A 27714-nucleotide genomic window follows, 5' to 3' on the forward strand; every position below is an offset into this window, starting at 1 on the left:
TAGAGAGGGAAAGATTATTCTGTATTCATTTCATAATCATATAACAAGGGTTTTCAAATTCCTACTCAACCAAACTAAATGAGTGGACACAAACTATTAATATACTAAAATTAAAATTAAATCATTCAGATAATTATCGAATTGAATTTTTAGTAAAATAATTATTATCGAATTGAATTTTTAGTAAAATAATTATTATCGAAACTTTATTTATTTTCCAATATCTTGGAGGGATTAATTCGAGTCCGTTTCACTTTGATAATCCCGTAGGTTAAGAAAAAAAATTTCCTACTCAACCACCACCGTCGGATTAAACCACACACAAAATCCAACGGATCTTCGTTCCCCACCATATTTTTCAATTATTAAAGCGTCGTGCATTCGCCCCTTGCCCCTTATCTCTCTCTTTCTCTCGCTATGGCCACTGTTTTCAGAACCCCCACTTTCCGGCCTCCGCCTCCGCCTCCGCCGCGCGCTGCCAAGTCGCCGAAGCCCTCGCGCTTCACCGTCGCGTCTTTCGGACAGAGCACCACCTGCAGGAGAAAACCCCCCTCGCTCCTCTCCTCCCTGCGGTTCCCTACTGTTCCCTCTCCACGGTTCGTCAGGTTCGTTCCCTTCGCTTTCGATGGCGACACCGAGGCCCCGCAAGTTCAGGAACCGGAGGTTCAGGTTCTGGTAAGACTCTCTCTAATGCTTTTATCTTTTATCTTTTTTTGTTAATTGTTTATTAGCTGAGGAATTGGAACCGAGTTGAATTTCGGGTTTTATATTTTTTTTCTTCGAATTTTAGCCTTTTTTGCTTGAAGAGGCGCATTGAAATGGTTATAGATTTTGTGCTATGAAATCAAGTAGATGTGAGAGTGTGTGGGGTGTGTTAAGATTCTACATAAATTAGACACTCATGGCCAATGCACTCCTTGTAATGACTTGTGCAATTATTTCCCCATGACATGTATTTTCGGGTAGAATTGAACCTAGTTCGTTCTCAATTCTAATAGCAATTATCAGGATTGGTGTTTCACTTTGATAATCCGTGTATTTAAGGTTTTCATTAAAGGATTATGCAGATTACTTAGGTGAAACTCCAATCCTGATTAGAGAATACAGCAAATAAAACCTAAGGACCACATATAAGTTTTCTCTCTATGATAATTCCTCGGGAGATTGAAGTTAGGGTGTTAAGTACTAATGCTGGTTTTCAAAACAATTTTTTAAATAGGTAAGCAAGTGATGTGGGGCTAGAATCTAGATAGGGTTTAGTGGGTTACTTATACCAAGGAGTATGAAAGGATTGAGTGAAACATGACTCATGAGTCAAGTGCAGACAATTGCTGGTTCTTCTGCTGCAGTAGACAAAGAAAGAAGGAGATTCTTCTTGATAATTTCATGCCACAATAAAGAAGATTCTTCTTTTGGGAAAATGATCTTGCATACAAAGGCTAAGGTTTAGCTCTTATAGTGCAAGATGAGACCTTTCCGACTTCACGACCTTCCTACCTAATCTCTTGGGAATTCTAAATTATGGTTATTATACCTTTGTTGCCTACCTCTTGAGTTAACTTATGGACTCTTACGAGTTTACAATTCTAGGTAGAGACAAAGAGTTAACTCGCTGCCAAACTCTTTTATGGATAAACTTAGTTAAACTCATGTAAACTCACATAAACTCTCAAATCAACAGTTTGAATAGAATGTGATTTTTGCTTCTCATTGACCCCAGTGATAGTGTTTTACTAGGACTCAAATGATTTGAAGAAACTAACTCCTTTTTGAAATGTTTTCACTGTAGGAACTTGTGTTTTTTCTGAATTTATATATTATTTGGTTATTTATGTAGTTTGATCTTATTTAGAACTAATGTACTATTACACTTTATTATTGTGGTTTGCTACTTTGCTTTATTATGGAGTTGAAATGTTGAATTATAGTGTTTTCACTGTCATTAATAAGTTCTTTTAATATTATTTTTTTATAGGCTATTCAGTTGGTTCCTAAACTATTTTTTTTTCTTTCTAATTGAGTCCTTGATCATATAAATTTTTTACTTGAGTGACTAGGGTTAGTGGTCCATTTGCAAATTATTCCCTCTTTGCTGGCAGTTTGAGACTGTAAGAAAATGAAAATATATGGCTGTTTTAAAAACCACCAAAAAATGATTCCCATAAATTGTCATATTCTGACAATTTCATGTCACCAGTAAGGAGGGAATAAGGAATGTTATATGTAAGATAATGATTTGCAAAGGGATCACTAACCCCAGAGGCTTAATTAAAAAAATTACATGATCAGGATTCAGTTAAAAACTTTAGTTCAGGGACCTACTTGAAATTCCCAAATACTTTAGGGATCAACCGAGTAATTAAATCTTTTTCTTATAATAAGGAAGTTCCATGAGTTTAGGTAAGCACTTGAGTTTGACAACCTCTTGTATTAAATTACAACTTCCCAGGCACAACTTACAAGAAAACAACTCCCTAATTGTAATTGTAATCTTTGACTTGTATTACTACCTCAAGCACATCAGATACAACACTAGAACATTTAATCAACACAATATAACCCAAAATACTACCCATAAACAGAAGCTGCAAAAATTAAATAAAATATCTTGAAATGAAAAAGAGAACTCCTCTAATATGTTGGGTTTTTCATTTTTAACAATATATGGCTTGCAAGCAGAGGATGGGTTAGTGCTTTGGTGCCAACCTAGTTGGGATTAAGGTCCTTTCCCAGATGTTCATGTATGCCTTTTCATTTAAGAGAGAGAGAGAGAGAGAGAGAGAGAGAGAACTCCACTATAATGATTTTCGTTTCTATTGTTTCTGTATCAACTAGTTTATACTTCTTCCATGATGTTATATTGTTATATACATTGCATACCTGTTCTTTCTAATTTAAGAGACATTATCTATGTATAGCCATAGTTGATATTTGTTTTGACTACTACATCTTACTCTTCATAATGGAGTCTAGATTTAGCATTAGAAGTTTTGGCTCCATACCACCTTTTTTGGTTCCATTTCCCCCTCTAGTCATTTACTTTTAGCCTTTTCTGAGTATGATTTCACCCTTGAGGAATACACACATATTTTTGACATTTTGAAGTTTTGACTAACTCTAATAAAGGAAATAGTTGGGGTTCAAGAATATTAAGTTTAAGTATATGTTTCTTGTCCTATCCCAATTTTCTGATGCACTAATGTAACAGGACCCTTCAGATGGTGCTGTTGGTGTAAATGATAGTGCAAGTGATAATGAGGTTAGCGATGCTGATGAAACATTTGCTTCACCTTTCTTAGTGATACTTCAATCGTACAGAGAAGCATTGGCTAATAATGACGAAGTCAAAATTGCTGAGTTGGAATCGTCATTAAAATCCATTGAAGATGAGAAAATAGAACTTGAAGGGAAAATAGCTTCTTTATCAGAGGAGTTATCAATAGAAAAGGATCGGATTCTAAGGATTAGTGCAGACTTTGACAATTTTCGGAAGAGGACAGAGAGAGATCGCCTTTCATTGGTCACAAATGCTCAGGGTGAAGTTGTGGAGAGTTTGTTGCCTGTGTTGGATAATTTTGAGAGAGCAAAAACCCAGATAAAGGTGGAGACAGAGGGAGAGGAGAAAATAAACAACAGCTATCAGAGCATATATAAACAATTCAATGAAATTCTAACTTCACTTGGAGTTGAACCAGTGGAGACAGTTGGAACACCCTTTGATCCATTGGTAAGTTAATCAGCATTCAGCAATTTCAATTTGTAGAATTGTAGTTAAATTCAAGTGTATCTAACTTTCAAGGATAAGAATCATCATCGTAAAGGGGATAATGTTTTATCTAAAAATGAAACTAATAAATTTAAGTTTTAGGCTGGAATGCACCAAACATTTACATTACATTGTCTTAGTGCAAAAAGATATGACACTTCATTGTAAAACTAACCAGTATAGTTGTGAATTTTGTTAGGTGCACTATGCTCTTAAGTTATGTTCAACTTCTGTAATATAATTTATGTTATCTTTGGATTATTTCAATATTGCAGATTTTTATCTGTCTTCCATGAAAAATATCTTATTTTTTAAAAAGATATTTTTGGTATGGTACCAATCTTTCATTACTTTTTTTATGGCATAATGCTGTGTCATCTATGATTGATGCAGGCACGCAAACCTGTTGGCTCGAAATTCAATTATGTCCTTGATGAACTTTTTCAAACACTTTATCAAGCTTGTTCAGGTTTCCTGAGGACCTTGACACGCTTTTAACCCAAAGCAATTCTTGATTGTTTCGAGCCAACTTGGTGAGTTTAAAACTGCATCACAAAAAAATTATCAAGGGGGAAAAAAAGGCTTAGCCAAATGTGTTAAGAATCTCAGCACATAATGTTAGTTAGAGAATTACTTTCAGTTGGTTGGTTGTAAGGTACTTTGACTTGAACCTGTTGTGTCAGCTACAGCGTTGAATGAAAAACTAGACACATGGTTCTATTTTCTTGAAATTTTATTTAGTGGTTTCTGAAGGCACAGAATATTGATATTCACGAGCAAAAAGTTTCTCTGATAAATTATATTTTCATTTTACTTGTAAAAGCTACACGAAGCAATTATGCGTGAGGATTCTGATGAATTTGAAGATGGCATCATAATTCAAGAATTCAGAAAGGGTTTTAAACTTGGTGACCGTCTCTTGCGTCCATCAATGGTAAAGGTATCAGCTGGTCCTGGACCTGCAAAGCCTGAACAAGAAGCACCGCAAGAAGAGCAAGTCAACACTGAAATTTCTGAGGACAGTAAAGAAAATGAGGGCAGCACAGAAACAGAGTCTTCTTGAGAGGTCATAACTTTTTGCCTGATTTCAGTTTTGCAATAATATATTAATTTTAATCTCCAGGAACATAATGTTGGCTGTAAGAGTCTCCCAGGAGATATTCCTCCCAAATTTCCCTTAAAAATAAAGTTAGTATTATGTGATTTTGAATTATATTTTTAGATTTTTATGTCCTTGCATGGCTTTCATAGAGATGACTGAGTTTTCAGAGGTACCATTTTCCTGAAAGGAAGAGTAAGTTGCAATGTTCAAGTGCTCGGCACCTGGAATCAGAAGTATTGTAGTGTGAGCATTTTAATTATTTGATTAAAGGTTTTATGATGACAAATTATTTTTCATCTTAATGCATAATGTATCCTTTGGTCGGGCGAGATGCAATGCTGCGTTGATGTACTCTAAAGCGCTTTTTTTAGAAAAGCTCATGTACTTTTCTTTCCTTCACATTAGATTATTAGTGCATGCTTGATCTAGTTTATTTTTGAAAAACAATCGTTTATTTCTTTAAGCTTTCTGAAACAGTTTTTGAGAAACAAGTGATTATTTCTATATCTAACTGGAACTAAACCTGGTATTAATCCATTCGATAATAACATTTATAAGTCAGCCTTAAAATTGTGCAGAGTGTAAACGGTGCATTTCACTATTTTTACTTTTTTTCTTTCACAAATTTGCTAGTTATAAGCGCATAAACAGCATATCATGCTAATGCCAATTAACTTGTTTTACATATAAGCTTTATTAGCTGCCAAGTCATAATCTACTTGTGTATGGTGTTAGCTCTTATTTGAGCCATATAATGGGGATTGTTTGATTTAGTTTATATTTAATTTGTATTAATTTATTTATTTTAAAAATTAATATATCTATTATTTAGTCTTTAATGTGGTTATATCTTTTATTGACGAGACATTTTACTGACTTACTTTAGAATAAGTTGATGATCTATTGTTATTAACTTGTTAAAATTGAACTTAAAAGTTAGGTTTCACTTAAGATATGTTTGTGAGTATTTGATGAAAAATATGAGTTGAAGTTTTAAAATGAATCTTTATTTTTGGTATAACAAATGTAATAAAATTTTAAATTGTAAATATAGTGCAACTCATTTGCCTCTTATTTTAATATTTATTTCTATTTTATAAATTTGAATTTTCGTTGTGGATAATTTTAGTACTCTATTGCATTTTTTTTCCCAATTTGTGACACTTTTCAAGTTTTCATAAATTTAATATTTTTCTTTGTTTAATAATTTCATTAAAGAAATTATTTACTTTCTTTACTTAAATAAAATCTAATTTTTTAGATGACATTATGCGAGATATTTACAAATTTCAAATTATAACAAAGCTCCCAGAATTTGTTAGCCCTGGCTTTGCATATGACTGAGGAAGGCGAGAGAAACGAGGCTGACACCTCTCTGTCAACACAGGAAAAAGATTTGAAAGAAAGGAGCACTAAGATAAAGTCCACAGTAACACAGCCTAATCAATCCAGAGGATAGCTCCAGTGCGTTATTTGGGCCTTGGATGATTGTGTAGAAACATTTTAGAAGGAAGCCCAACCAAGGTAAGAATTCCAATTCTGATGGGAGGATAATATGAAAGACTGGAATTTGAACAACTTTGGTGATGTCTTCAACAAAAGAAAAAGAAGATCCTTGCTAGGTTGGAAGGGGTAGATAAAGCTTTATATCCAGGCCAAACCATAGCCTTCTTTCTCTCCTTGCGCAAAAGTCTCTGGAATGAGTACCCTGACTTACTCAACCAGGAAGAGGTGTACTGGTTTCAACTTGCTTGCCAAAAATGGGTGATAGAAATACCCACTTTTTCCATCAATCTTTTCTTATCAAAAGGAGGAAAAATAGAATTGATGCTATTAAAGATTCGCAACAGGTCTGGGTCTATGATGAGGATAACATCAGGCTTATGGCTTGGTATTTACATAACTAGTTTATATAATTATAATCACAACTAATAAATAACTAAGTTATTAAATTATAAGTAGATATTATACCTATAATCATAACTAGCTTTATATCACCAGTTATAATTTGATATAATCAGTTATTATTTTCAAAATATAAGTACATAAGCTGTCCAGTTATATAACAATTTATATCTAAAATCAATTACATAAATGATTAGAGTGAATAAAAATAAGTTACTAGTAATAGTTTTATAACTACAACTATTTTTTAAATAAAAATAACTTATTTGAAATGAGCATACTTATAAAACTAGTTATAATTTTATAACTACTTTTATATAAATACTTATAGTTTTATAGCTATTTTTATATAACTAGTTATATAACTGGTGATGAATCACTTCCAGTAGTTATTTTGCACTGAACTAACTTCATGAGGTGTCTCTCTTGCATATTGTTAATTCTTTTCCACCTCTCCCAGTTGAAGATTTGGAAGAGATGACTAAGCCCTTCTCCATGGCTGAAGTTAAAGCCGCTCTTTTCTCGATAGGTAATTACAAGACGCTCGGCCTTAATGGCTATCCTATGTTCTTCAAGTCAAACTGGGAGGATTCGTTTGGATCCTAATATGATTAGCAGTATAAATCAAACCCTTATTACTCTCATCCCTAAGTGTGATGATCCTTCTGAGATTGCACAGTTTCACCCCATCTCCCTGTGCAACGTCACTTACAAGACTCTCACTAAAACCATAGCCAATAGAAGGAAGCACCTTTTACCTGGTATTGTGGGACATTTGCAAACTAATTTTGTAAAGGGTAGGAATTCTGTTGACAATTATGTTATTTTGCAGGAAATGGTCCATTCGTTTAGCAACATAAGAAATGCCTCTGATGGTATGTTTTCTATCAAGCAAGCTTACACTTTTCTTTTCTTTTTTTATCTCAAAGTAGCTTTCCTCCTAACCTTGTGATAATTTCAAACTTATTTGGAAATGGCCTGGGCCTTTCCTTTGGAAATGGCTCGGTCGCTACTATTACTACTATTAAGAATGGGTCATCCACATCTGTTCTTTTGCAGCCTCTTGTTAATGATATCCGAAATCAACTACAGGGAAGCAAACAGAAGTGTGGATTTCTTAGCCAATCATGGAGATTTTCAGTTGACTGTTCTTGATTCTCCTCCTCCTTTTCTTAGATCTATTATAGCTGAGGAGGCCAGAGGTGTTCTTTTCAAGCGCTTTGTTGCGTTGTAGTTGTCGTCTTTCTTTTATTCATTATAAAAAATAATCATCAAATAAGCATATGTATACAAAAAAGCAGCATATATGCATATCGGGAAAAAAATTACTTTTGAAACTGCATAATTTTTGTTGTGCTGTGTAAGGATGGCGTGTCTAAATCTCTTGCTAGAGAAAAAAAAGAAAGAGAAAAGAGTTTATTGGCCCCAACACAATTATTATTGGCCCCTACCAAGTGGCCGAAACTTTTTTTTTTTATTTTATTTTAAAATGTCCTTCTCACATAATAATGTTTTTGTTAAAATGTAGAGGGTGCCATCAAAATATAAAGCACAAATATGTTTTCGTTTCAAATTTTGTATGTAAAATCACTTTTTCATTGTATATTTGTCTTGAATTAGAAAAAACACAATAGAATCATGATTTTATTGTGTATCTCAAAAAAGATCGCAAAGAAATCGTGTTTTCGTCGTGTATTTGCTTCTGGTTTTAAAAAGTACACAACAGAAAGTGAATGAAAGTTGGAGTGTGGGGAAGGTGAAGAGGGAAGAGAGAAGGTGTGGTAGCTTTGAACTAAGGGATAAAATAGCCTTTTTTTTGTGGATTTTAAAAGTTGATAGGGACTAATAGTAATTCTAGAGGGACTGATAGCAACTCCCAGAACAAAAATTATTGGGCTTGTCTAGTCCATATATTGAGGTTTAGTGATTTGGGCTCGTTGATCCATTTGTAATTGCCATCACTCATTAGTGACTATTACATCAAAGTTAGTTTCAAATTTTCAATCATTGTAATTCTTAAATAATAACGAATAAAAATATAAATAATAACGAATAAAAATATAAAAACAACTATCTCTTTTTTGTTTTATAAGTCTATTATTTTTTTACGAACAAAACTCCATGTTTTCTAATTGAATAAGCATAAAGCCCTATTCAGAATGACAATATTTTAATGTTGTTCTCACAATATTGGGTCAAATGTGATTTGTGAACATGATTCGACATCCTTGTCTGCAATTATCTCAAAATGTTAGAAAGATGGAGATATTGAACACAATTCACATGTTGAGAACTATTTAGAGGCGAAGACTACGGTGGGCCACTTATGTATCATGATTTTTAACCATTGGATGAATCTTGTTATTATAGGTCCTTTCATATTGGATCATCAACCCTTCATATTCCAACCACTATTCTTTGCCGCCAGAAATGGCGGCAATATTTTGTTTTTAATTTTCTTTCTCACTCTCCACTGCCTCAGATTCGATGACGATCAGACCTTTCATTAATGACCTCAATCTGAAAAGCATGTGAAGAGTTGTCACCATGAAGCAACCTGACACGAAAGAGTCTCATTGGCAGCGCTGTGCATATCACCTACATAGAAGAAGCATTCCAGGATCTCACCCATGACCACACTGACGATAGAATTTGATCCTTAGATCCCAATGATTTTGTTTCCAGATCTAAAAAATAGATGTTAGATCTGAAGGGAGAAAAGCTCTTAGTGTGTTGAAACAAAGACTGAAGGTGTGGAATGTGTTAGTGGCGAGGTTCCTGTAGGCATCGGCATCGTTGAGGTAGATTGGATATGCGATCTTGTTTTGATTGGAAACCTCATCGGCGTTTTCATTGTTTTTGCTGTCCTGGTAGATTTGGAAGATCCAAGTTTGAAAGAAATGATGTTTTTTCAAACAGTCTTCGAATGGTAAACCAAGCTTCCACACAAATCTACTTCATTTTTCTAGCAAATAGCATTTTCAGAGAGGAAGATGTTTCAAATTACTTCAGGTTGTTACTTTTAAAAGTATTGTTTAACTTTAGCTTTGATTGCAAATGAGTCAGTAATTCAATGTGCATAGTTTGACACAAATATTATTTTGGCTTTTAATTTTATTTTTGAAGAATTTATGGTCTAACCAAGACTTGAGCACTACTAAAAAAAAATCTTTTTACGATACATTTGCGACGTCGATCCTCCCAAACCATCGAAGTATAATACACGGTGGCACTTTCGTAATTAGAAAGTGTGAAAATGAAGACAGCTATATAAAAAAACCTTCTTCGAATGATGTGTACGACGATTTCCACGACGTTTTTGGAAAAACCGTTGTGGTTTGCGTGTTATTTAGTCACGTGAAAAATCATTGATTGAGTCAGCCTAATGCCCTCAGTCACTACACTCACCCCCTATGCGCTACTCTCACTTAGCTCACCCTCTCCATCACTCACCCTTCTGCGTCGTCTCACCCCATCGTCAAACGTATTTGGTCGCTGTTCAATTACCATCGTCATCGTCCAAGGTCAGTGTCTCATTTCCCTTGTCTCACTGTTTCAGTTAGAATAATGATGCAAGTTAGGTCGACGTTGAAATGCCTTATTTCATTTCAATTTACATTTCATTTTTGGTGGAGAACGGATAGGGCTCGCAACCATAATGGAGAGTTCCTGTGTGGCTTCCAGAGTAATATAATAGTTGAGGGAGAAAATGTGCATTTAAAGTCAAATTTGATGGAACCGCTATAATAGGATTGGTCCAGTGTTGGGAGGTTGTGATAGATGCACAATGACTTAGGTTCGATTGTTGTTGCTTCCACTATGAGATTGAATGGATGATTTGAGTGGATGCAAGTATTGTTCTTCATCCCACTAATAATCTCAAGTAGTAGCACACGAAAGTTGTATACCTATGTTTTGACTGAGACAACATCATTCATTGCATATTCTAGAGACATGTAACCACTTAAGAAAAAAAAAGTTTACCTATTAAGATAGAATAGAATCATGAAGTTTACTAGGAAAATTGTATCATATCAACAAGAATTGTATAATTGGATAAAACTGGACAATGATTGAATCCTCAAGTGTTTATCATGTTACTTGTAAAAGTTATGAGCTCTCACAACATAGTTTACCAAGACAGTTGAAAACCGTCTTTGAAATGTCATTATAACCAATGTTGTATCCCATTTTTTTAGTAGTGATGATTTCATACCAACAGAAGTTGTCTTTTATTATTATTATTATCTTAAGTTTGTTTTGAATGTGCTTGTGTCTCTTGTGATTTGAAAAAAGAGTAACAATAATCTCCTGGTAAAATGATGAGTTTCAAATGAACATATAATTCTGGTAATTAAAAAGGTTAAAAAGAACAAGATTAGAAGGAGAAAAAATAATACATTATATAAGATATATGATATAAATGTGTGGACCAAATAAATCCTATCATTAATAAAAAAATATTCAGAGATCACTTATTAAATGGTCCATCAAAGTACCTTTTTAGAGGAGTAATATTTAGTTAAATACCTATTCAAAAGTGGAGACCTTTCATTTCTGTAATGGAGAGTAATAGCAAGGGTAAAAAAACAAAATATTTGGAAATTACAGGATCAAAAGTAAAAAGTAAAAACTGGTATAAATAGAGAAACCGAAAGCATATTTAAATTTATTTATGATTAGACAACACTCTCGGTAGAATGACAACCCATTCGAGGTTGAAATCAAAGCTTGAATCGCATAAGAAAACATATTTTAATGCCTACGAATCCGAAAATTGCAAATTGCAGGACGCCTGTTGAAACGGACACACAACACAGATCTGATGCAGAAGCCTTCATAAATATTCCAACGTTACGGCGCTCCCTCCAATGATTACTAGACGACATAGAACATTAATAACGAGTGTTGTGTGGAAGAGACTGTGTGTGTTCCATGCTTTTCTTACATTAGAGAGGATTATAATAAGTTTATCTAATTCAAGAATTTATCAGATTTGTAACGGTTTTTATAGATTTGTGTAATTAGTTTGTAGACTCGTAAAAATAATAATACAATATTTTTAAATAATATATTAATTAAATATTTTAACAATATAATAAAACAAAATAATAAATTATAAAATTTAAAATATTTAAATAATCAAGTATGTAATAATATACTATTAGACAATAACTTATAAGAGTGATATATCATTTTTATAAAGTTTGATATTATTAGAGAACAAAAATTTGATATTATTAAAAATAAGAATTTTATATCTGAAAACAATACGTTAAATGTTAATCCGAAAGAAAATAATAAAAATTATTTATATTTTAGTCTAATTTTTTTAACTTGTTGATTTGATGTAAATTTAAGAATTTATCGAATTTTTTTAAAATTTATTAAAAAAAAAAGTTACTCAACTCACAAACTTTTAAAAATTAACTAATTAACTTAACAGTTTAATAATTATTATGTTAAGAGTACTGTAATTCCCTTCCTGTGTCGTTATCAATTAGCTGTTTTGTTGCCCTTTTACGTCGAATTAAGCTTTGGCTATTAGCCTGTTCCTACGTTATTTTGCCTGTCGTGATGCAGAAATATTCCTGGCGCTTAACATGTTTGTTTCTCGGTAACTTATACACTTTGAATAATAGTGACAAGACTTTGGATTAATTTAAATTTCTTCATAGCAGAAAAAATACAAAAATAAAATAAGTTTTTTTCATAAATAAAAATAAATTTATAAATAAGTGTTTTTTTAAAAATAACTTATCAACTACCAAACCCGCAACGATGTGATGTGTGGAATTATTTTAACTTAATTATATTAATCAATTGAACTTATAATTTTTTTTTCTCTTCTTATCTTTTTATTACTAAACATGTTGATCAGTTGGTATAAAATAGTTTTAACTTAACCTATAATTTTGAGTTTGAAGAGGATACATATGGTAGAAATTACCAAAAAATATGTTTTTATAAGTATTATGGATTATGGAAAAACTTATGCTACATGATCTTAATCTTATATATACTTAAACTTAGTTACAATGCTTTTTATTTTTTAAATATACATTTTCATTTGACGAAATAACTACTTTTAAATAAAACTGAAATTAAAAAAATACAGCACTTTTTAGCTTAAAATGAGCTTTTAAGCTTAAAAATGAAATCTAACAAATAATTTTTACTTTATTTTATGTTGTTATTTTTAGATTTAACTAAAAAATTACTTTTAATTTTTAAGGGTGAAAAAAAAAACTGAGACCAAACATACATTTTTTTTATATGAATTCGAGCCTAATTCAATCTTAAAAATTAATCATAAAATAAAGATTTTATTTTTATTTATATATATTATCTTGGTTTTATTTATAATCAATACATGACTTAATTTTCTTTTTCATTGAAGACAAAGCGGCTAAAGGGTCTATCAGCTCTCAGTGAGTAATTTAGGTCCCCTTGTCCTCAACGGATGTCTCAATTAATTAAGGAACAAGAGTATTTAATTTGTAAACTATATTTGGGTTTGATTTCCAAAAAATATAAGATTTTATTTTGTAGAAAATTATAAGATTAACTGGGTGGTGGAAGAGAGAAGATAGGAGACAGAAATTGTGGGGAAAAAACTAATAAATTAACAACTAATATTTCTTGATATTTTTTATTTTATTGTATATTTTTAATAAATTTAACTATTAATGATGAGTGTGATATAAATATTATGAAATATGAAAAAAAATATGTTATGAAAAGAAAAGTGTGATATAGATATATTAATTCACTGGATGCATGTGTACGATCTGAAAGCAAACAAGGATAAAGAGTTAACCCCGCTAGTGGTGGTGTCCTATGGGCAACGTCCGGTTAGAAATAAAGTATATTATTTTTTATTTCTTTCCCACTATTGGAAAGGTGGTCGCATTCCTGCTTGCTAAAACTGTTAAGCATACAAAGACAATATAACAATTTCATAAAATGGTGGATATATGTTACATCTCTTACAAAATAAAATGGTGGACTTTAGTCAAAAGACAAAATAGAGAAAGACGGGGGGAGGTTAATTTCATTAACAATGCAATGTGGCATTTGTGTCATTATGGAGTAAATCCATTACTCTGTCTAGAACAAATGGATCTTTGGTCCCCCTTTCACTTTCAAGTTGAGTTGGATGTTGATTCTTTTTTATCTCTTGTTCATAACTTTTTCCATAATTGATGTATTAATTTGGTCTTGAACGATCAATGATTTGGTTATTAATGTAATTGTTAAACTATCGAATTAACTCTTAAATTTTTATAATTTTACATAAATTAATAAGTTAATTCTATCATTTTTTTTCTAGGTAAACTTACATAAACTTTTGAGTCAAGAAGTGAATTAACCCGTTTGAAATCAACTACAATCTTTTCCTCCATATATCCTATAATGATAATATTTTACTGTGACTAAAATGATTTGAAGAAATTAATTATTTTTTAAAATATTTTTACTTTAACAACTTATATTTTTATGAATTTATGTATAATTTGATCATTTATATAGTTTGATCTTATTTAGAACTAATGTACTATTACACTTTATTATTATTACACTTATTATTGTGATTTACTATTTTGTTTTATCATGAAGTTAAAATATTGAGTTATTTTTGTTTTAAGAATATTTTGCTAAATGTATCTGCCATTAAAAAGTTTTTTAATATTACTTTTTTTTATTATATAAACTCTTACGAGTTTAGGAAAGTTTAAAATTCTAAAAGTTTATGTAAGTTCTCGTTTGAGAACGTTGGTTATTTATATCACCTATTGCAATATGTGAATCATTTTCATATCAATAAGACATTGACAGCTCTATAGTAGCAATGGAAATGGAAGAGGAGCTAAAGGAGACGCTTATGCATCATCCAAACAACACTTCTTTGGAGAGTGTTGAAAAGGAAGAGTCATTGAGGAAAAGGGCATGGGAAGAAAGCAAGAAGATGTGGGTGGTAGCAGGCCCTGCCATATTCACAAGGTTTTCAACGTTTGGAATCATGGTGGTTAGTCAATCCTTCATTGGGCATATTGGCTCAACTGAACTAGCTGCCTATGCCATTGTTATGACTGTCCTAGTCAGGTTTGCAAATGGTGTATTGGTAAGTGTTTCTCTACCTTTGGATGAAATCAAATTACTCTATCCAAACAAAAACACCAAAAAAAGGAATGAAATTTAAATCAAAGCAATTCGAATTTCGTGTATTTTTCTTGAAAATGTTAAAATTTTCCATCTAAACACATTAATTTTCTCTACACCCAATACTCTTTAGCTAGTTATCTAAAATGTGAAATCTAAAAAATTTCAATTTCAATTGTAGATTGGAATGGCAAGTGCATTGGATACTCTTTGTGGGCAAGCATATGGGGCCAAAAAATATGACATGCTAGGAGTGTATCTTCAAAGATCATGGATAGTGTTGTTCATGACCTCAATACTCCTTCTTCCTATTTACATCTTTACCACTCCTTTGTTAGAGGCTCTAGGCCAAGATAAAACCATTGCTCAAGTTGCTGGAAGCATTTCTCTGTGGTCAATAGGTATAATATTTGCTTTCTCTGTCTCATTCACCAGCCAAATGTTCCTACAATCACAGAGCAAGAACAAGATCATTGCCTACCTTGCAGCAGTTTCAATTTCAATTCATGTTTTGTTGTCATGGCTTTTAACTGTTCAGTTCAAGTTTGGGCTCAACGGTGCAATGACATCAACACTTTTAGCATATTGGATTCCTAACATTGGCCAGCTTGTGTTTATAATGACTAAGTGCCCTGACACATGGAAAGGTTTCTCATTCTTGGCCTTCAAAGATCTTTTGCCTGTTATCAAGCTTTCCCTCTCTTCTGGAGCTATGTTATGGTAAGATATTAAGCTATTTTGCAACATCAATTCTTTTAACCAAGTAAACTTGTAAAGCTAGCTGTGCTTGTTTTGCGTTTAGCACATTGAACGCCAAAGTTTCTTCTAAGTAAATTGCGTTCAACGTGCATTGGAACGTGAGAAATACTTAAACCAAATACATACTAAGTGACCAGGTCTTATTGCCAAACCAGGATTTTTTCTCCTAATGTCATCTCTCCTCATTAATAAAGTTGAAGAAGAAATAAAATATACCAATTAGCAATTACTTTTTTTTTCAGTTTAAATTGTCAAAGAGTTCGAAAAATAAGTTGTTACTGTTTTTCTTAAATGATGCCTAATACATCACTTCTCAATTTTGTCAAAGTTTTCACAAGCGCACTAATTTTGTGCTGCCGAAAAAACAAAAAACTATAATTTTTGTATGAATGAAAAGATCTAGAACTAACATAAACTATGGTTCCTTTTACAGTCTTGAGATCTGGTACAACACTGTTTTGATTCTTCTTACAGGCAACATGAAAAATGCTGAAGTGTCTATTGATGCTCTGGCCATATGGTAATCTTGTTCTTACTTTTACTTTTGCTTCTAAATTTCATAATAAGATATAAGGGACATGATATCCCTGCTTGTTCATATTGAAATTAATCTGTTTATTTAATCATAGTATAAATGCATATTTGAATATTCTTTTGCAGCCTCAACATTAGTGGGTGGGAAATGATGATAGCCCTTGGTTTCTTTGCTGCAGCAAGGTACTTCTTTTTCACAATCTCTTTTTTTCCTTTCAAATGTCTGAGGAATAAAACAAAAAGGAATGGAATTTTGAGTAAAAGATATAGCCATAAATGCAAAAGAAAAACTATTTTTACTTTATAATAAATAAAATAAGAATTTAATAGACATAGGAGTGGAAATGGATTGGGAAACAAAGTTTTATATAATTAGACCTATCTTATTTTAAAATATTGAAAACATAAACAGACTTGTTATTTTATTATAGACTTGTTTTTAAGTTTGACGTAACCTAATTTTTTTTAACATCCATTTTGACCTTTAAGTCTGACTTCTTAATTGTTATAGACTACTTTTAAAGTATAATTCTGACTTTTTAATTCATAATATATATATTTTTTTACTTAGGCGTGGCTTATAAAAATAAAATAACTACTACTCAAGGCAGGGAACTAGGGAAAAAATAGGTACGCTAGACTTTGGGCAAATTTGTCTAAATTAATTTTTTTAAGAATGTTTTTAAAATGTTTTTCTAAAAGTAGATAAAGTTTGTTTATTAAAAAAAATCAATTTTCTGTTTTCTTAACAAAAAAATAATTTAGACAAACACATGCTGCTTAATTATTTTGTTATTATATATATTTTTTTAAAAAAACTTAAACAAATGAACCTTTTATAAGAATTGAGTCTAACTTATGTTTTATAAGCTTATCTTTAAGGTCTAATATAAGGTACATGATAACTTATTTAAAAATTCATTTTGGAATCAGACTTCAAAATAAACATAACTTTATCCTTCAATAAACTTATAAGTTTGACTTTTTTATATATATCAACATTCCTAACATTTAAAAAAGTAAATAAATTTATGATTTTAATAATAATAATAATAACAATAACATAGAGGTTTATATAAACATTTACACTTACATAATAAAATAATCTGTTAGGCTTTAAAATATTTTTTGAATGACTTAAGGTGTAACATTTTTAACTAGTTATACTTTTATAAAATCATTAAGCTAGTTTATTTCCTAAAAGAAGTCTGGTATGACTTGACTGGACGTAGTCTGTGTATAAACTATTATTTACATTATCAAAAAAAATAATTATCCTTTATATGACTTTGTTGGTAGTTAATTAAATTACTTATCATATATTATTTGTAATGAGATAAAAGTATAAAAAATGTTACATGCATATATTATTTATTTATTAATTATATATCTTATTAGATTTTTCATTCTTTTTCTATATCTCTTGTGTTTAATTTGTTATAAGAATTTAATATTTATAAATAACCTTATTTTGAATGAGATGTTTAATTTCTTCATAATAATTTTTTACGTGAAATGTTAAGGGTTAATAATTAATTTGTTCTATTGGATTTAAATATAAAATTATCTTTTAATATGAATTCCGAGTTATTTATAATTTTTGCAGCGTTCGGGTGGCAAATGAGCTTGGAAGAGGGAGTTCAAAGGCTACAAAATTTTCCATTCTGATAACAGTCCTCACATCATTTTCCATTGGATTCGTGTTATTCTTGGTGTTCCTATTTCTGAGGGGAAAACTTGCTTACATTTTCACTCCAGACCCTGAGGTTGCTAAAGCTGTTGGCGATTTATCACCATTGCTCTCATTTTCCTTCTTGTTGAACAGTGTCCAACCTGTGCTTTCTGGTATTATTATTATTATTATTATTATTATTATTATTATTATTATTATTATTATTATTATAAAATTTACAATAATTCATGCATTCTGTTTAACTACCTGATGTAGATCACCTTGTTTAACAAATATAAGTTTTGTTTTTTTTACACATTAGTTCATTAAAAACACTACTATAGCTTTTATTAGTAATTTTTAGGGACTAAAATGAGATTTTTACATTTCTAAATGTTAACGTGTTTATAATAAAATCATTTAGGAACAAAGTAGGTCTATACTTTAAATTTAATCCAATTCATTCAATTATAAAAATATACAATAGACTGGATTGAACGGTCCGAATTTTTTATTCTCTTGGTCGTGAAGTGATCATACGCATGCATGTAATGCAGGTCGTCTAACCCCAAGAACCCAAAGGAATCAAGTTTAAAACATGAATATAAACAACAAATGGTCATATACTGATTTCTGCTTTAACTTCTAAGATTATTGTTTAAAGATTAAGATTAAAAATATGGATTAATCTCGAGCAATGCATTGCCAACTGACTGGTAATGTTATTATGAATAGGAGTTTCTGTGGGTGCTGGGTGGCAAAGCGTTGTAGCATATGTAAACATAGGCTGCTATTATCTTATTGGTATTCCTGTTGGAGTGCTGCTTGATAATCTTTTCCATTTGGAAGTTAAGGTAATTCATTTATCTTTTGCAATTGCATGCATATATAGATGCTTGTGTCAAATTTATACTGTGAAGAATAATCAATAACTAAATATATAATAATATAAATTTAGATCACAGAATAATTAACTTTACTTTTAAACTATTTTCAAAAAGAAAATTAAAGGTTAATCAATTTGAAATAGAGTAATAAAGTTCATAAATAATCATACTTCTTATTTTTTTTTGCTGAATGTTCATAAATCATACTAGTAGTCCATAAAGCTTGATACGATAATTTCTGAATTGTAATGCCTTCTCATACAGTGTCTTTTTTACTAAGTGGAGATAAGTGAACAAATCTATGTTACTTTTGCAGGGTATTTGGATTGGAATGTTGTTTGGAACATTTGTTCAAACCGTAATGCTTATTACAATCACATTTAAAACTGATTGGGACAAGCAGGTAATCGATTTTCTGTTGGCTCTATATATGATTGTGAAATTAATTTTCCATGTTTCAGGGAATTAAGCTGTTAAAATTTTATATGAATGTTGCAGGTAGAGATAGCTCGAAATCGTGTTAACAAATGGGCAGTGACGACGGAGAACGAAGAATCAAACAGTAGATCAAGCATATCTAGCTAGGCATTTGATATTTTAGTTCTCCCCTCCATCATTTTATTTATTGAAAATTAAAACAATATATTTTATTGGATTAGATGTTATTTTTTCTCATTTTATTTTCTTTTCATAGGTAAAATTATTGATCTGATAGGGTTTTGTATGTACTACAACAAGGCCAAAGAAGAACGTTATTTTCCTAAATTCGAGGCCAATAAAGATACCTCCAGAAATACGAGGGAATAAAATTTTCTAAATGATGGTCTTTTATTTCCCTATATATATTAATTACGTAAAAGGAGAAACAACAGAAATTGACAGAAACAAAAATAACAGACCCAATAATTAGGTGATAACACAACAACCCAAAATAACCTTTCTCATAACAACTCATACAAGGAATCATGAAAGAAATTATATATTTTTTTAAAAAGAAAATATCTATCACTCTCCATGGACAAAATCAACTCTAAGGATGGGAGTAGGTCGGAGTGACTGGACGTCAATGATCCAGTTTGTTTAAAGTTTAACTTGGTTTGACTTGTTTAATAAAAAAGTCATATTTAAGCTTTTTTATAAAGTCATTTTAGTTAAATAGATTAAATTATAAATCTTAAATTTTTTTTGTTAAACCTAACTGATTGACCTATTTAGTAATAATATTTTTTAATAAAAATATTATTATTAATACACATAATACATATTATAATTTAATTGTTATAATTTTTGAAAATATAAATCAATTAGATTAATAGTTGTAGAAGCAAATAACATAACAAGGGAATTAAATTGTAATTTTAGAAATTTTAAACTTTTTCTTAGACTAAAAACACATTTATCATCTGATGTAGATTTAACTAAAAAAAGATAAGTGATATCTAAGAAAGACTTTATCAGACGATGAAAAAACAAATTTCTTAATAGATAAAAAATAGATATAAGATCTAAAAACAAATTCAAATCCTTTATTAGTCAACACAAAGAAAAACAATAAAGAATAACGCACTGGAAGTTGTACTCTCTACATCGAGACTACGCCCAGTTCTTGACAATCCACAAAGTTTTCACTAACTTATCAAAAGTTACAAGTATTCTTCATTGTCACTTCTACCTCTTATAAAGACAAACTCTATCTCAAGTTTGACTTTAACCTAGTATTCTTTATCCTATCAAGCCACTATTGACTCTAAAAAAATTAACAAGATTCATTGAAAGTTTACACTATGACTAATATGTGATCGTCTTACCGATAAATATATCATTCAACACTTTAGTTTTTTCTCTCAAGATTTACAAGGTATTTTGAGAACTTAGTATCTATACAAGAGATTTACAAAGAGTTTTCACAAGAAAGAAATAAATCACGTAAGTTGTTCGTGTTTTGTATCTTCAAAGCTTCTTCTATTTATAATCTTTATCTTTAGATATTTGTTGTCTCTCAACGGATGAATTCTCCACTATGTTCTTCACTTGAGGTTGTTGGAGCATTTAATGCTTGCATTAAATACACGTCTCTTCTTCATGCAAAGTCTATGTTGATAGGTTGACATGTCTTGTACTTTAGCATGAAAGTCACTTCTTCCATCAGAGCAAGTTTGCACCAACAAAGCGCGTCTTTTGATAAAAATCAACACTTTCATATCGTGAACTTTATTTATTCTTCATAGGATTAAATAGATCCTAAAAGAATGTTTTGTGCAACAAAGAATCTCTGACACAGTATTAAATGAAGGTCTTAAATGCATTACTTAATATTATGTCAAATCATCTTATATTGATGTATAGTCAAAAAACTCAGATGCAGAAATATAGACCATGATATGATAACACATCAAACACAACTTTTATCATTTGTATTTATTTGCATCTAATCAAAATAATTAGGAGTCATGATTTGTATTTAAAACATAAATATCTTTTTGACTTAACAATAGTTAAATAATTAAAATCATACTTAAAATTTTGTAGTTTATATATAATTTAATAGAATTATAAAATATGAATTCGTATGATTTGAAAGGATTTTATGTGTTCATAAGATTTTAAAAGGCTCTACGAATTTTTACAAAATAATTAAAATAATTAGAGTCGATGAAAAAGATAACAAATAAATGATAATGAGTCTTTTGTTAAGTTGAAAAAAAATTATTGATTGAATTACACAAGTTTTTATCAAATAAAAAGACTTTTAAAATTTTTTCAAATCCTAATTGAATACACTCCTCTTAACCTTTATCTTTGTTTGATTTTTGACAAATTTTTACTTTTGAAAAATATATCCTAAGTTAATAATTTTTAAATGATATGAACTTTGATGTTAAAACACTCCGGTAGTTAAATCATCAATTAATGATAAATAAGATAATTAAAAAAATAAAAATATATAAGATACTAAAATAAAAAATTTAAAGTTTGGATACCAAAATCAAAATAAAATATTTTGTAGGTAGTAAAAAATTATAAGCTTAATTGTAATGCATGTAAAATATTTAACTTAATGTTGCATGCTCAAATAAATGTTAAACATATAACAAATTAAAAGTCATCAAATAATTTATAATTATTTTTAAGTGTAATTAAACACATTAGATAACGTGTAAAATTTATAAAAAATTTATAGTTGCTTAATTGGTTATTGAATGGTGATAATTTAATAATGTTAATGGTCACAAGCAGCAATGTGCTGTGAGTTCGACCACTGCTCACTTCTATTTTCAATAAAACATTTCGCCACTACACCAATAAAACATTTTCAATAACCTTATTTTTTACAAATATCCCCTAAGCGGTGGACATCAACAAATCCTATCCATTCCTTTTTTTTTTATATATATAACTAAATCTGACAGTACACATCATTCTCGTTCCATTCGTGTAAGCTTTTGCATGGTGGTGCGTAACTTCTTAACTTTCACAAAGGAATAGTTACATTGAGGAGACGCATATGATACAACAGTCGCCACTCCTGCGAAAAACCTCATGCGTGATATCACTCACTCATGTTTCTCCATTCTCTCGCGAGCAAAATATTATCCTTACACCACAAAATCACTTGGAAGTAGGAACCCACGACAACCACACATGTTATTATAATAATGAATATTAAATTTTAAAATAGGCTTAAATTCACCATCACATTTATTTTATGAGAAATTCATTATCATATTAATCCTTACGCATTTTTAAAATTTAATAATTTTGATTCATTATTAATCTATCCTCAATTTCTTTAAACAAAAAGATGTTGATGTGGTATCTAAGTAAGACATGCTTAATTTAACGTATGTTGACATTACTTTAACAATTTTAATTTTTGTTCTTATTATCACATGAACACATTGTTTGTGCCATATTGACATGTGTCAAATTCCCAAAGAGTGATTTTTAAGTTTTAAAAAAAATATAAGAATCAAATGTATAATAATAATAATAACAAAAAATTAGAAGATTAAAATAACACAATCCTAAATTATAGGATAAAAAATGAAAATTTAAACCTTTAAAAACATTTATATTATAGTTGTGAAATCTAATTGGACTCGATCGGTCAAATCCATCAAATCAAAATTCGATGGCCTAATCAAGTTGGTATTGAATCGATCGCAAAATTGATTCAGAATGACTTGATGAAATCTGACTAATTATATCATCAAATCTTAGTTGGATGAATCCAACCAGACTAATTTTACATCAAATAAATAAATAAAAGTGAACCACCTCCAACACATCATTTTGATGTCTTATTATTATCAATTGTTATCTTAAATTTTGAAATATAAATAAATTTTTCTTACTCAAATAATATTAATTATATACTTATATATAATAATAGATACATATATATAATTTTAAATTTTTAATATATATTGAATCAAACTAAATTAATTATTAATTTAGCTATTAGACCATTAACTGACTAACCAACTATCTCCATCCAATCAATCGTCGGACAAGTTTCACATCTATGATTACTATAACATAATTTATAGTACTATCACAAAATCATGTTATATTGACCATAGATTGGGTGTTCCAGGGCAACGTACGACTATCTCTCGTGTTCCAGGGCAACTTTATATATAAATGGTCCATCTCTGGTTTATTTCAAACAAACGCCACTGTCTCTTTTTTTCTTTCTTTCTTTCTTTCACCTGAACGCAGTGCCGCAAGCCAAAAAAATGGAGGGGCATCTAAAGCAGAAGCTGTTGAGAAACAAAGAGAGAAGAACATCATCAGAGCAAGAAGAAGAGGAGCTATCATTAGTGAAGAGGGTGTGGAATGAGAGCCAGGTGATGTGGATAGTGGCGGCACCAGCCATATTCACTAGGTTCTCCACCTTCGGAATCAGTGTCATAAGCCAAGCCTTTGTTGGCCATATTGGCTCTAAGGAATTGGCTGCATATGCTCTCGTTTTCACCGTTCTCGTTAGGTTCGCCAATGGTGTTCTCGTACGTTCTTTTTCATCAAACCTTGACAATTTTTATTTTGTTTTGTTTTGTTTAAAAAAAAAAAGTGGAACAAACCGTGCCGCATGTGTTGTATTGTATCATATTTTGACTATGTTTCTGTGTTGCTGTCTCACTATGTTGGGTCTAGTCTAACATGGCGAATCAAGGTTCGAATTTCTGTTGAGAGAGGCGTTTAGTTTTAGTGTTTGATAGTGTCTCAACCAGGATTCTCTTTTAAAAAATATACATGTTGGGGAAAAGGAAAACATGTTATTCTGATTTTTTTTAATAACCCTGGTTGTTGTTCTGTATTTCTGTATTGTGACTCAAGGAAACAGATCTGTTTCATCAATTAAAAATTAAATATTTTTGTTCTTTTTTTTTTGGTTAATCAGAAGAAAATCTTTTGGTGTTATGGCTTGAATTATTGTGATTGTTTGAACTTGGGTTATAGGGAGAAATATGGATTGTAACGTCTGCAGTTGGTGAACATATGCTATCACCATTTTTAAAATTACATTACTTTGTGGGTGTGTGTACTTTTGCATTTATTTGATTGATTTTAATTTAACCTATGTATGGTGTACAGATGTAACTTTTTGGATGAAACTGTATTGGCGTTGTGTTACAATTGCAATTACAAATTTACAATATGATGCCTTTGATAATGACTCAAATTTATTGTTTTGTGAAATGACAATTGCAGTTAGGAATGGCGAGTGCGTTGTCAACACTTTGTGGACAAGCATATGGTGCAAAAGAATATGGCATGATGGGAGTGTATCTTCAAAGATCATGGATAGTTTTGTTCCTAACTGCAGTCTGTCTTCTTCCGGTGTTCATCTTCACAAGCCCAATTTTGATGCTCTTGGGCCAAGATGAGAGCATAGCACAAGTGGCAGGAAACATTGCTCTTTGGTCAATTCCTGTCATGTTTGCCTCCATTGTCTCGTTCACTTGTCAGACATTCCTTCAATCTCAAAGCAAGAATGTCATCATTGCGTTCTTGGCAGCATTTTCGATAGTCATTCACGTGTTTCTATCGTGGCTTTTGACAATGAAGTTCCAGTTTGGGATTCCTGGTGCAATGATTTCAGCAGGCTTGGCATACTGGATTCCCAACATTGGTCAACTCATATTTGTCACCTGTGGTTGGTGTTCTGATACATGGGAAGGTTTCTCATTTTTGGCATTCAAAGACCTCTGGCCTGTTGTCAAGATGTCCCTTTCAGCTGGTGCTATGTTATGGTGAGTTTTCTTCTCAAGTGGGCTAAGTTCTTTGCAAATATTGTTGGTCTTGAATTGACCTGGATTCTTCCTATTAATAATAATAATTCATTTTTTGACTTTAAAAAAGAAGAGTAAACCTGGATTCCCTTCAGTCGGGGAATTAATATTGGGTGAAGATCAGATGACTCATTTGAACAATCCGATCTTCATCAAATGGTTTCAATTTACTTTTGTGTGAATATGCGACTTCATAGAATCCATTTCCATTTTGAGTGTCAATCTTGATATGTTCTGTCATTAATTATTTTTACTAGCAAATTGTGCCTCATTTTTCAGAAGACATTGCTTATTCTCCTTAACTTTTCTCCTTTCCCATTGACGAGCCCTTATTCACTTAGTGTAAAAGGGTGTGAGAAAAAGATGTCAATGAAACACTTTTTTCTTAGAGAATCTAGATTGTTACTATGTTATTTATCGTGAACAAAATGTAGATAAATAGATACATGTCTTTCTAACATGAAGCTGTTGTATATTTTACAGTCTTGAGCTCTGGTACAACACAATATTGGTTCTTTTGACTGGTAACATGAAAAACGCAGAGGTTGAAATTGATGCTCTATCCATATGGTAATCCTTCTGCACTAGAACACTTTTGATTAAAATTTAAATGCTGTGTTTCTATTGTATGTTGTTGGTTGCATTAACTTCATGTATATTAGGAGAATTTTTCTCTTGTACTGCTAATGGTGAAATTTTACTATTTACAGTCTCAACATCAATGGATGGGAAATGATGATATCACTTGGTTTCATGGCTGCAGCAAGGTAATTTCACTGGTTTTTTCACCAATCTCAACCTTCCATTTTGTTTTCTTTTTCTTCTGTTGTAAGTTTACCCTGAAAACTTCACCTTCTAACTTTATTTTGCAGTGTTCGAGTAGCAAATGAGCTTGGAAGAGGAAGTGCCAAAGCTGCAAAGTTCTCTATTATTGTGTCAGTGCTCACATCATTGGCCATTGGATTCCTTCTGTTCTTATTCTTCTTATTTTTTAGAGAAAGACTTGCATATATATTTACCTCAAATAAAGATGTGGCCTTTGCTGTTGGGGATTTGTCACCTTTGTTATCAGTCTCTATATTACTAAACAGTGTTCAACCTGTACTCTCAGGTATTATCTGCACCATTTGCTCCCACTTGAATTGATTTAAGATTTGAATCCTTGTTGTTTTATATTACTAAGCGAATTAATGCATGTTTGGGTTAAAGTTTGCAACTGAGTTTGCAAAATTATCCCTCGTCTTGCTTCCCCCAAACTTAGTTTCTAGACAAAATTTTACTCTCAAACGTACTTTTGGGAGTAACCAAACATAGCCCAAACTGATTTTACTATCAAACATTCTTTTGAAACCATCCCATCAGAAATCCAAACATGCCCTTAATCTGTCAATGCCTTAAACTTACTACAGTTGTATGTTGAATGTGTCATTTTTCTATGTGTATATATATACACTTCTGAAATGAGATTAGTGATTTCAACAGGAGTGGCTATAGGAGCAGGGTGGCAAAGCATTGTAGCATATGTGAATATGGGGTGTTATTACGCCATTGGTATTCCTGTAGGTATTGTACTTGGCAACGTTCTCGATTTGCAAGTCAAGGTACTGTTTCAGCCATTCTGTTGCTTTTAAATTGCAGATCACCTTTTTGCTGCTTGATGTATTAAACAAACTTTTTCACTTTTGTAGGGAATATGGATTGGAATGTTGTTTGGAACGTTGATTCAAACTATAGTGCTAATTGTAATCACCTATAAAACTAATTGGGATGAGCAGGTATGCATTTGACTTAATGCTAGTATAAACTCCTAAAAAGTAATTATAGGAAAAGAAAATAAAAAACTTATAAAAGTAGCTTACAATTCCCATAAGCTCTTTTGAGCTTATTACAATAAACATTTTGGTTCAACTTTTCCAAATAAGCTCTTTCTAAGTTATTTCAATAAGTTGTGGTTAAATTTACAGCGTAAGCTCTCTTGTGATGAGATCTTACTGAATAAACGCTTAATTTTATTTAACCAAATGCTCCTTAAAACAACTCTTATAAATTAAAATTAACTTAAGCATACTTATACTTTTGAGAAGTGTTCTCACATAACTTCTCTAAAAGTAAATTAATTTCAGCTTATGCGAAAAGTTTGATTCATTTTATTTTCTTGTTTTGTCTACAAGTACTTTTTGATATATTTATCCAAAACTGAAACCAAACATTATTTACCTCAGATTGCTTCAAGTTACTACATTCTCTTGCATAATAGTTATTTTTATTGAACATGATCACATCATTTGTGCAGGTTACCATTGCTCAGAAGCGTATTAGCAGGTGGTCGAAGGTGGACAGTGCTGATCAAGAAAATGAAGCACAAAGAAAATATGTTAGCTAATTAGTTTCACTGTCATCATCTGTGTACTATGTTGTTATACAGCAGAAAACGTTAATAGCAATTGTACGGTTAATCATTTTTTTTTTTTGAAGAAATGGTTATTCATTAGTCATAAGTCTTAAATCAAAAAGTAGTAGACTTCTTTCTCACTTTTGCTGAATTTTTCAATAGGTATTTGATAGACTCACTTAATGGATGTCGGGGCCGGCCCAACCTATTTAGAGGCCTAAAGTGAATTTTAAAATGA

At 31.0% G+C, this 27714-nt stretch overlaps 4 protein-coding genes across 6 annotated transcripts; all 4 read left to right on the top strand.

The window, feature by feature from the left end:
* The first annotated feature begins 384 nt into the window (after positions 1-384).
* LOC114400317 (protein GrpE-like) lies at positions 385-5197 on the top strand. Of its 2 annotated transcripts, XM_028362724.1 has the most exons (4): positions 385-675; positions 3209-3727; positions 4160-4299; positions 4590-4729. In XM_028362724.1, the coding sequence occupies exons 1-3, from the start codon at positions 418-420 to the stop codon at positions 4262-4264; spliced, it is 882 nt and encodes a 293-aa protein (XP_028218525.1). In that variant the 5' UTR covers positions 385-417; the 3' UTR covers positions 4265-4299; positions 4590-4729. The 2 variants fall into 2 exon arrangements, with proteins under 2 accessions (XP_028218525.1, XP_028218524.1); XM_028362723.1 differs by lacking the exon at positions 4160-4299 and having other exon boundaries at positions 387-675; positions 4590-5197.
* An 861-nt stretch (positions 5198-6058) lies between these two features.
* Positions 6059-8282, top strand: LOC114399675. 2 transcript variants are annotated; one of them, XR_003663791.1, is made up of 3 exons: positions 6059-6392; positions 7234-7648; positions 7833-8282. XR_003663791.1 is itself a non-coding variant. In XM_028361885.1 (2 exons), the coding sequence occupies exons 1-2, from the start codon at positions 7327-7329 to the stop codon at positions 7841-7843; spliced, it is 333 nt and encodes a 110-aa protein (XP_028217686.1). In that variant the 5' UTR covers positions 6999-7326; the 3' UTR covers positions 7844-8282. The 2 variants fall into 2 exon arrangements, 1 of the variants encoding a protein (XP_028217686.1); XM_028361885.1 differs by lacking the exon at positions 6059-6392 and having other exon boundaries at positions 6999-7648.
* A 6247-nt stretch (positions 8283-14529) lies between these two features.
* LOC114399572 (protein DETOXIFICATION 21-like) lies at positions 14530-19498 on the top strand. The gene is made up of 8 exons (XM_028361771.1): positions 14530-14898; positions 15118-15656; positions 16129-16215; positions 16356-16412; positions 17836-18074; positions 18637-18755; positions 19105-19191; positions 19287-19498. The coding sequence occupies exons 1-8, from the start codon at positions 14626-14628 to the stop codon at positions 19371-19373; spliced, it is 1488 nt and encodes a 495-aa protein (XP_028217572.1). The 5' UTR covers positions 14530-14625; the 3' UTR covers positions 19374-19498.
* A 3913-nt stretch (positions 19499-23411) lies between these two features.
* LOC114399936 (protein DETOXIFICATION 21-like) lies at positions 23412-27579 on the top strand. Its single transcript, XM_028362166.1, has 8 exons — positions 23412-23797; positions 24504-25045; positions 25568-25654; positions 25795-25851; positions 25957-26195; positions 26567-26685; positions 26773-26859; positions 27378-27579. Exons 1-8 carry the CDS (start codon positions 23528-23530, stop codon positions 27465-27467), a joined length of 1491 nt encoding a protein of 496 aa, XP_028217967.1. The 5' UTR covers positions 23412-23527; the 3' UTR covers positions 27468-27579.
* The last annotated feature ends 135 nt before the right edge of the window (positions 27580-27714 follow it).

The sequence above is a fragment of the Glycine soja genome, chromosome 19 (assembly GCF_004193775.1).
Source record: "Glycine soja cultivar W05 chromosome 19, ASM419377v2, whole genome shotgun sequence".
In the NCBI taxonomy this organism is placed as follows: Eukaryota; Viridiplantae; Streptophyta; class Magnoliopsida; order Fabales; family Fabaceae; genus Glycine; species Glycine soja.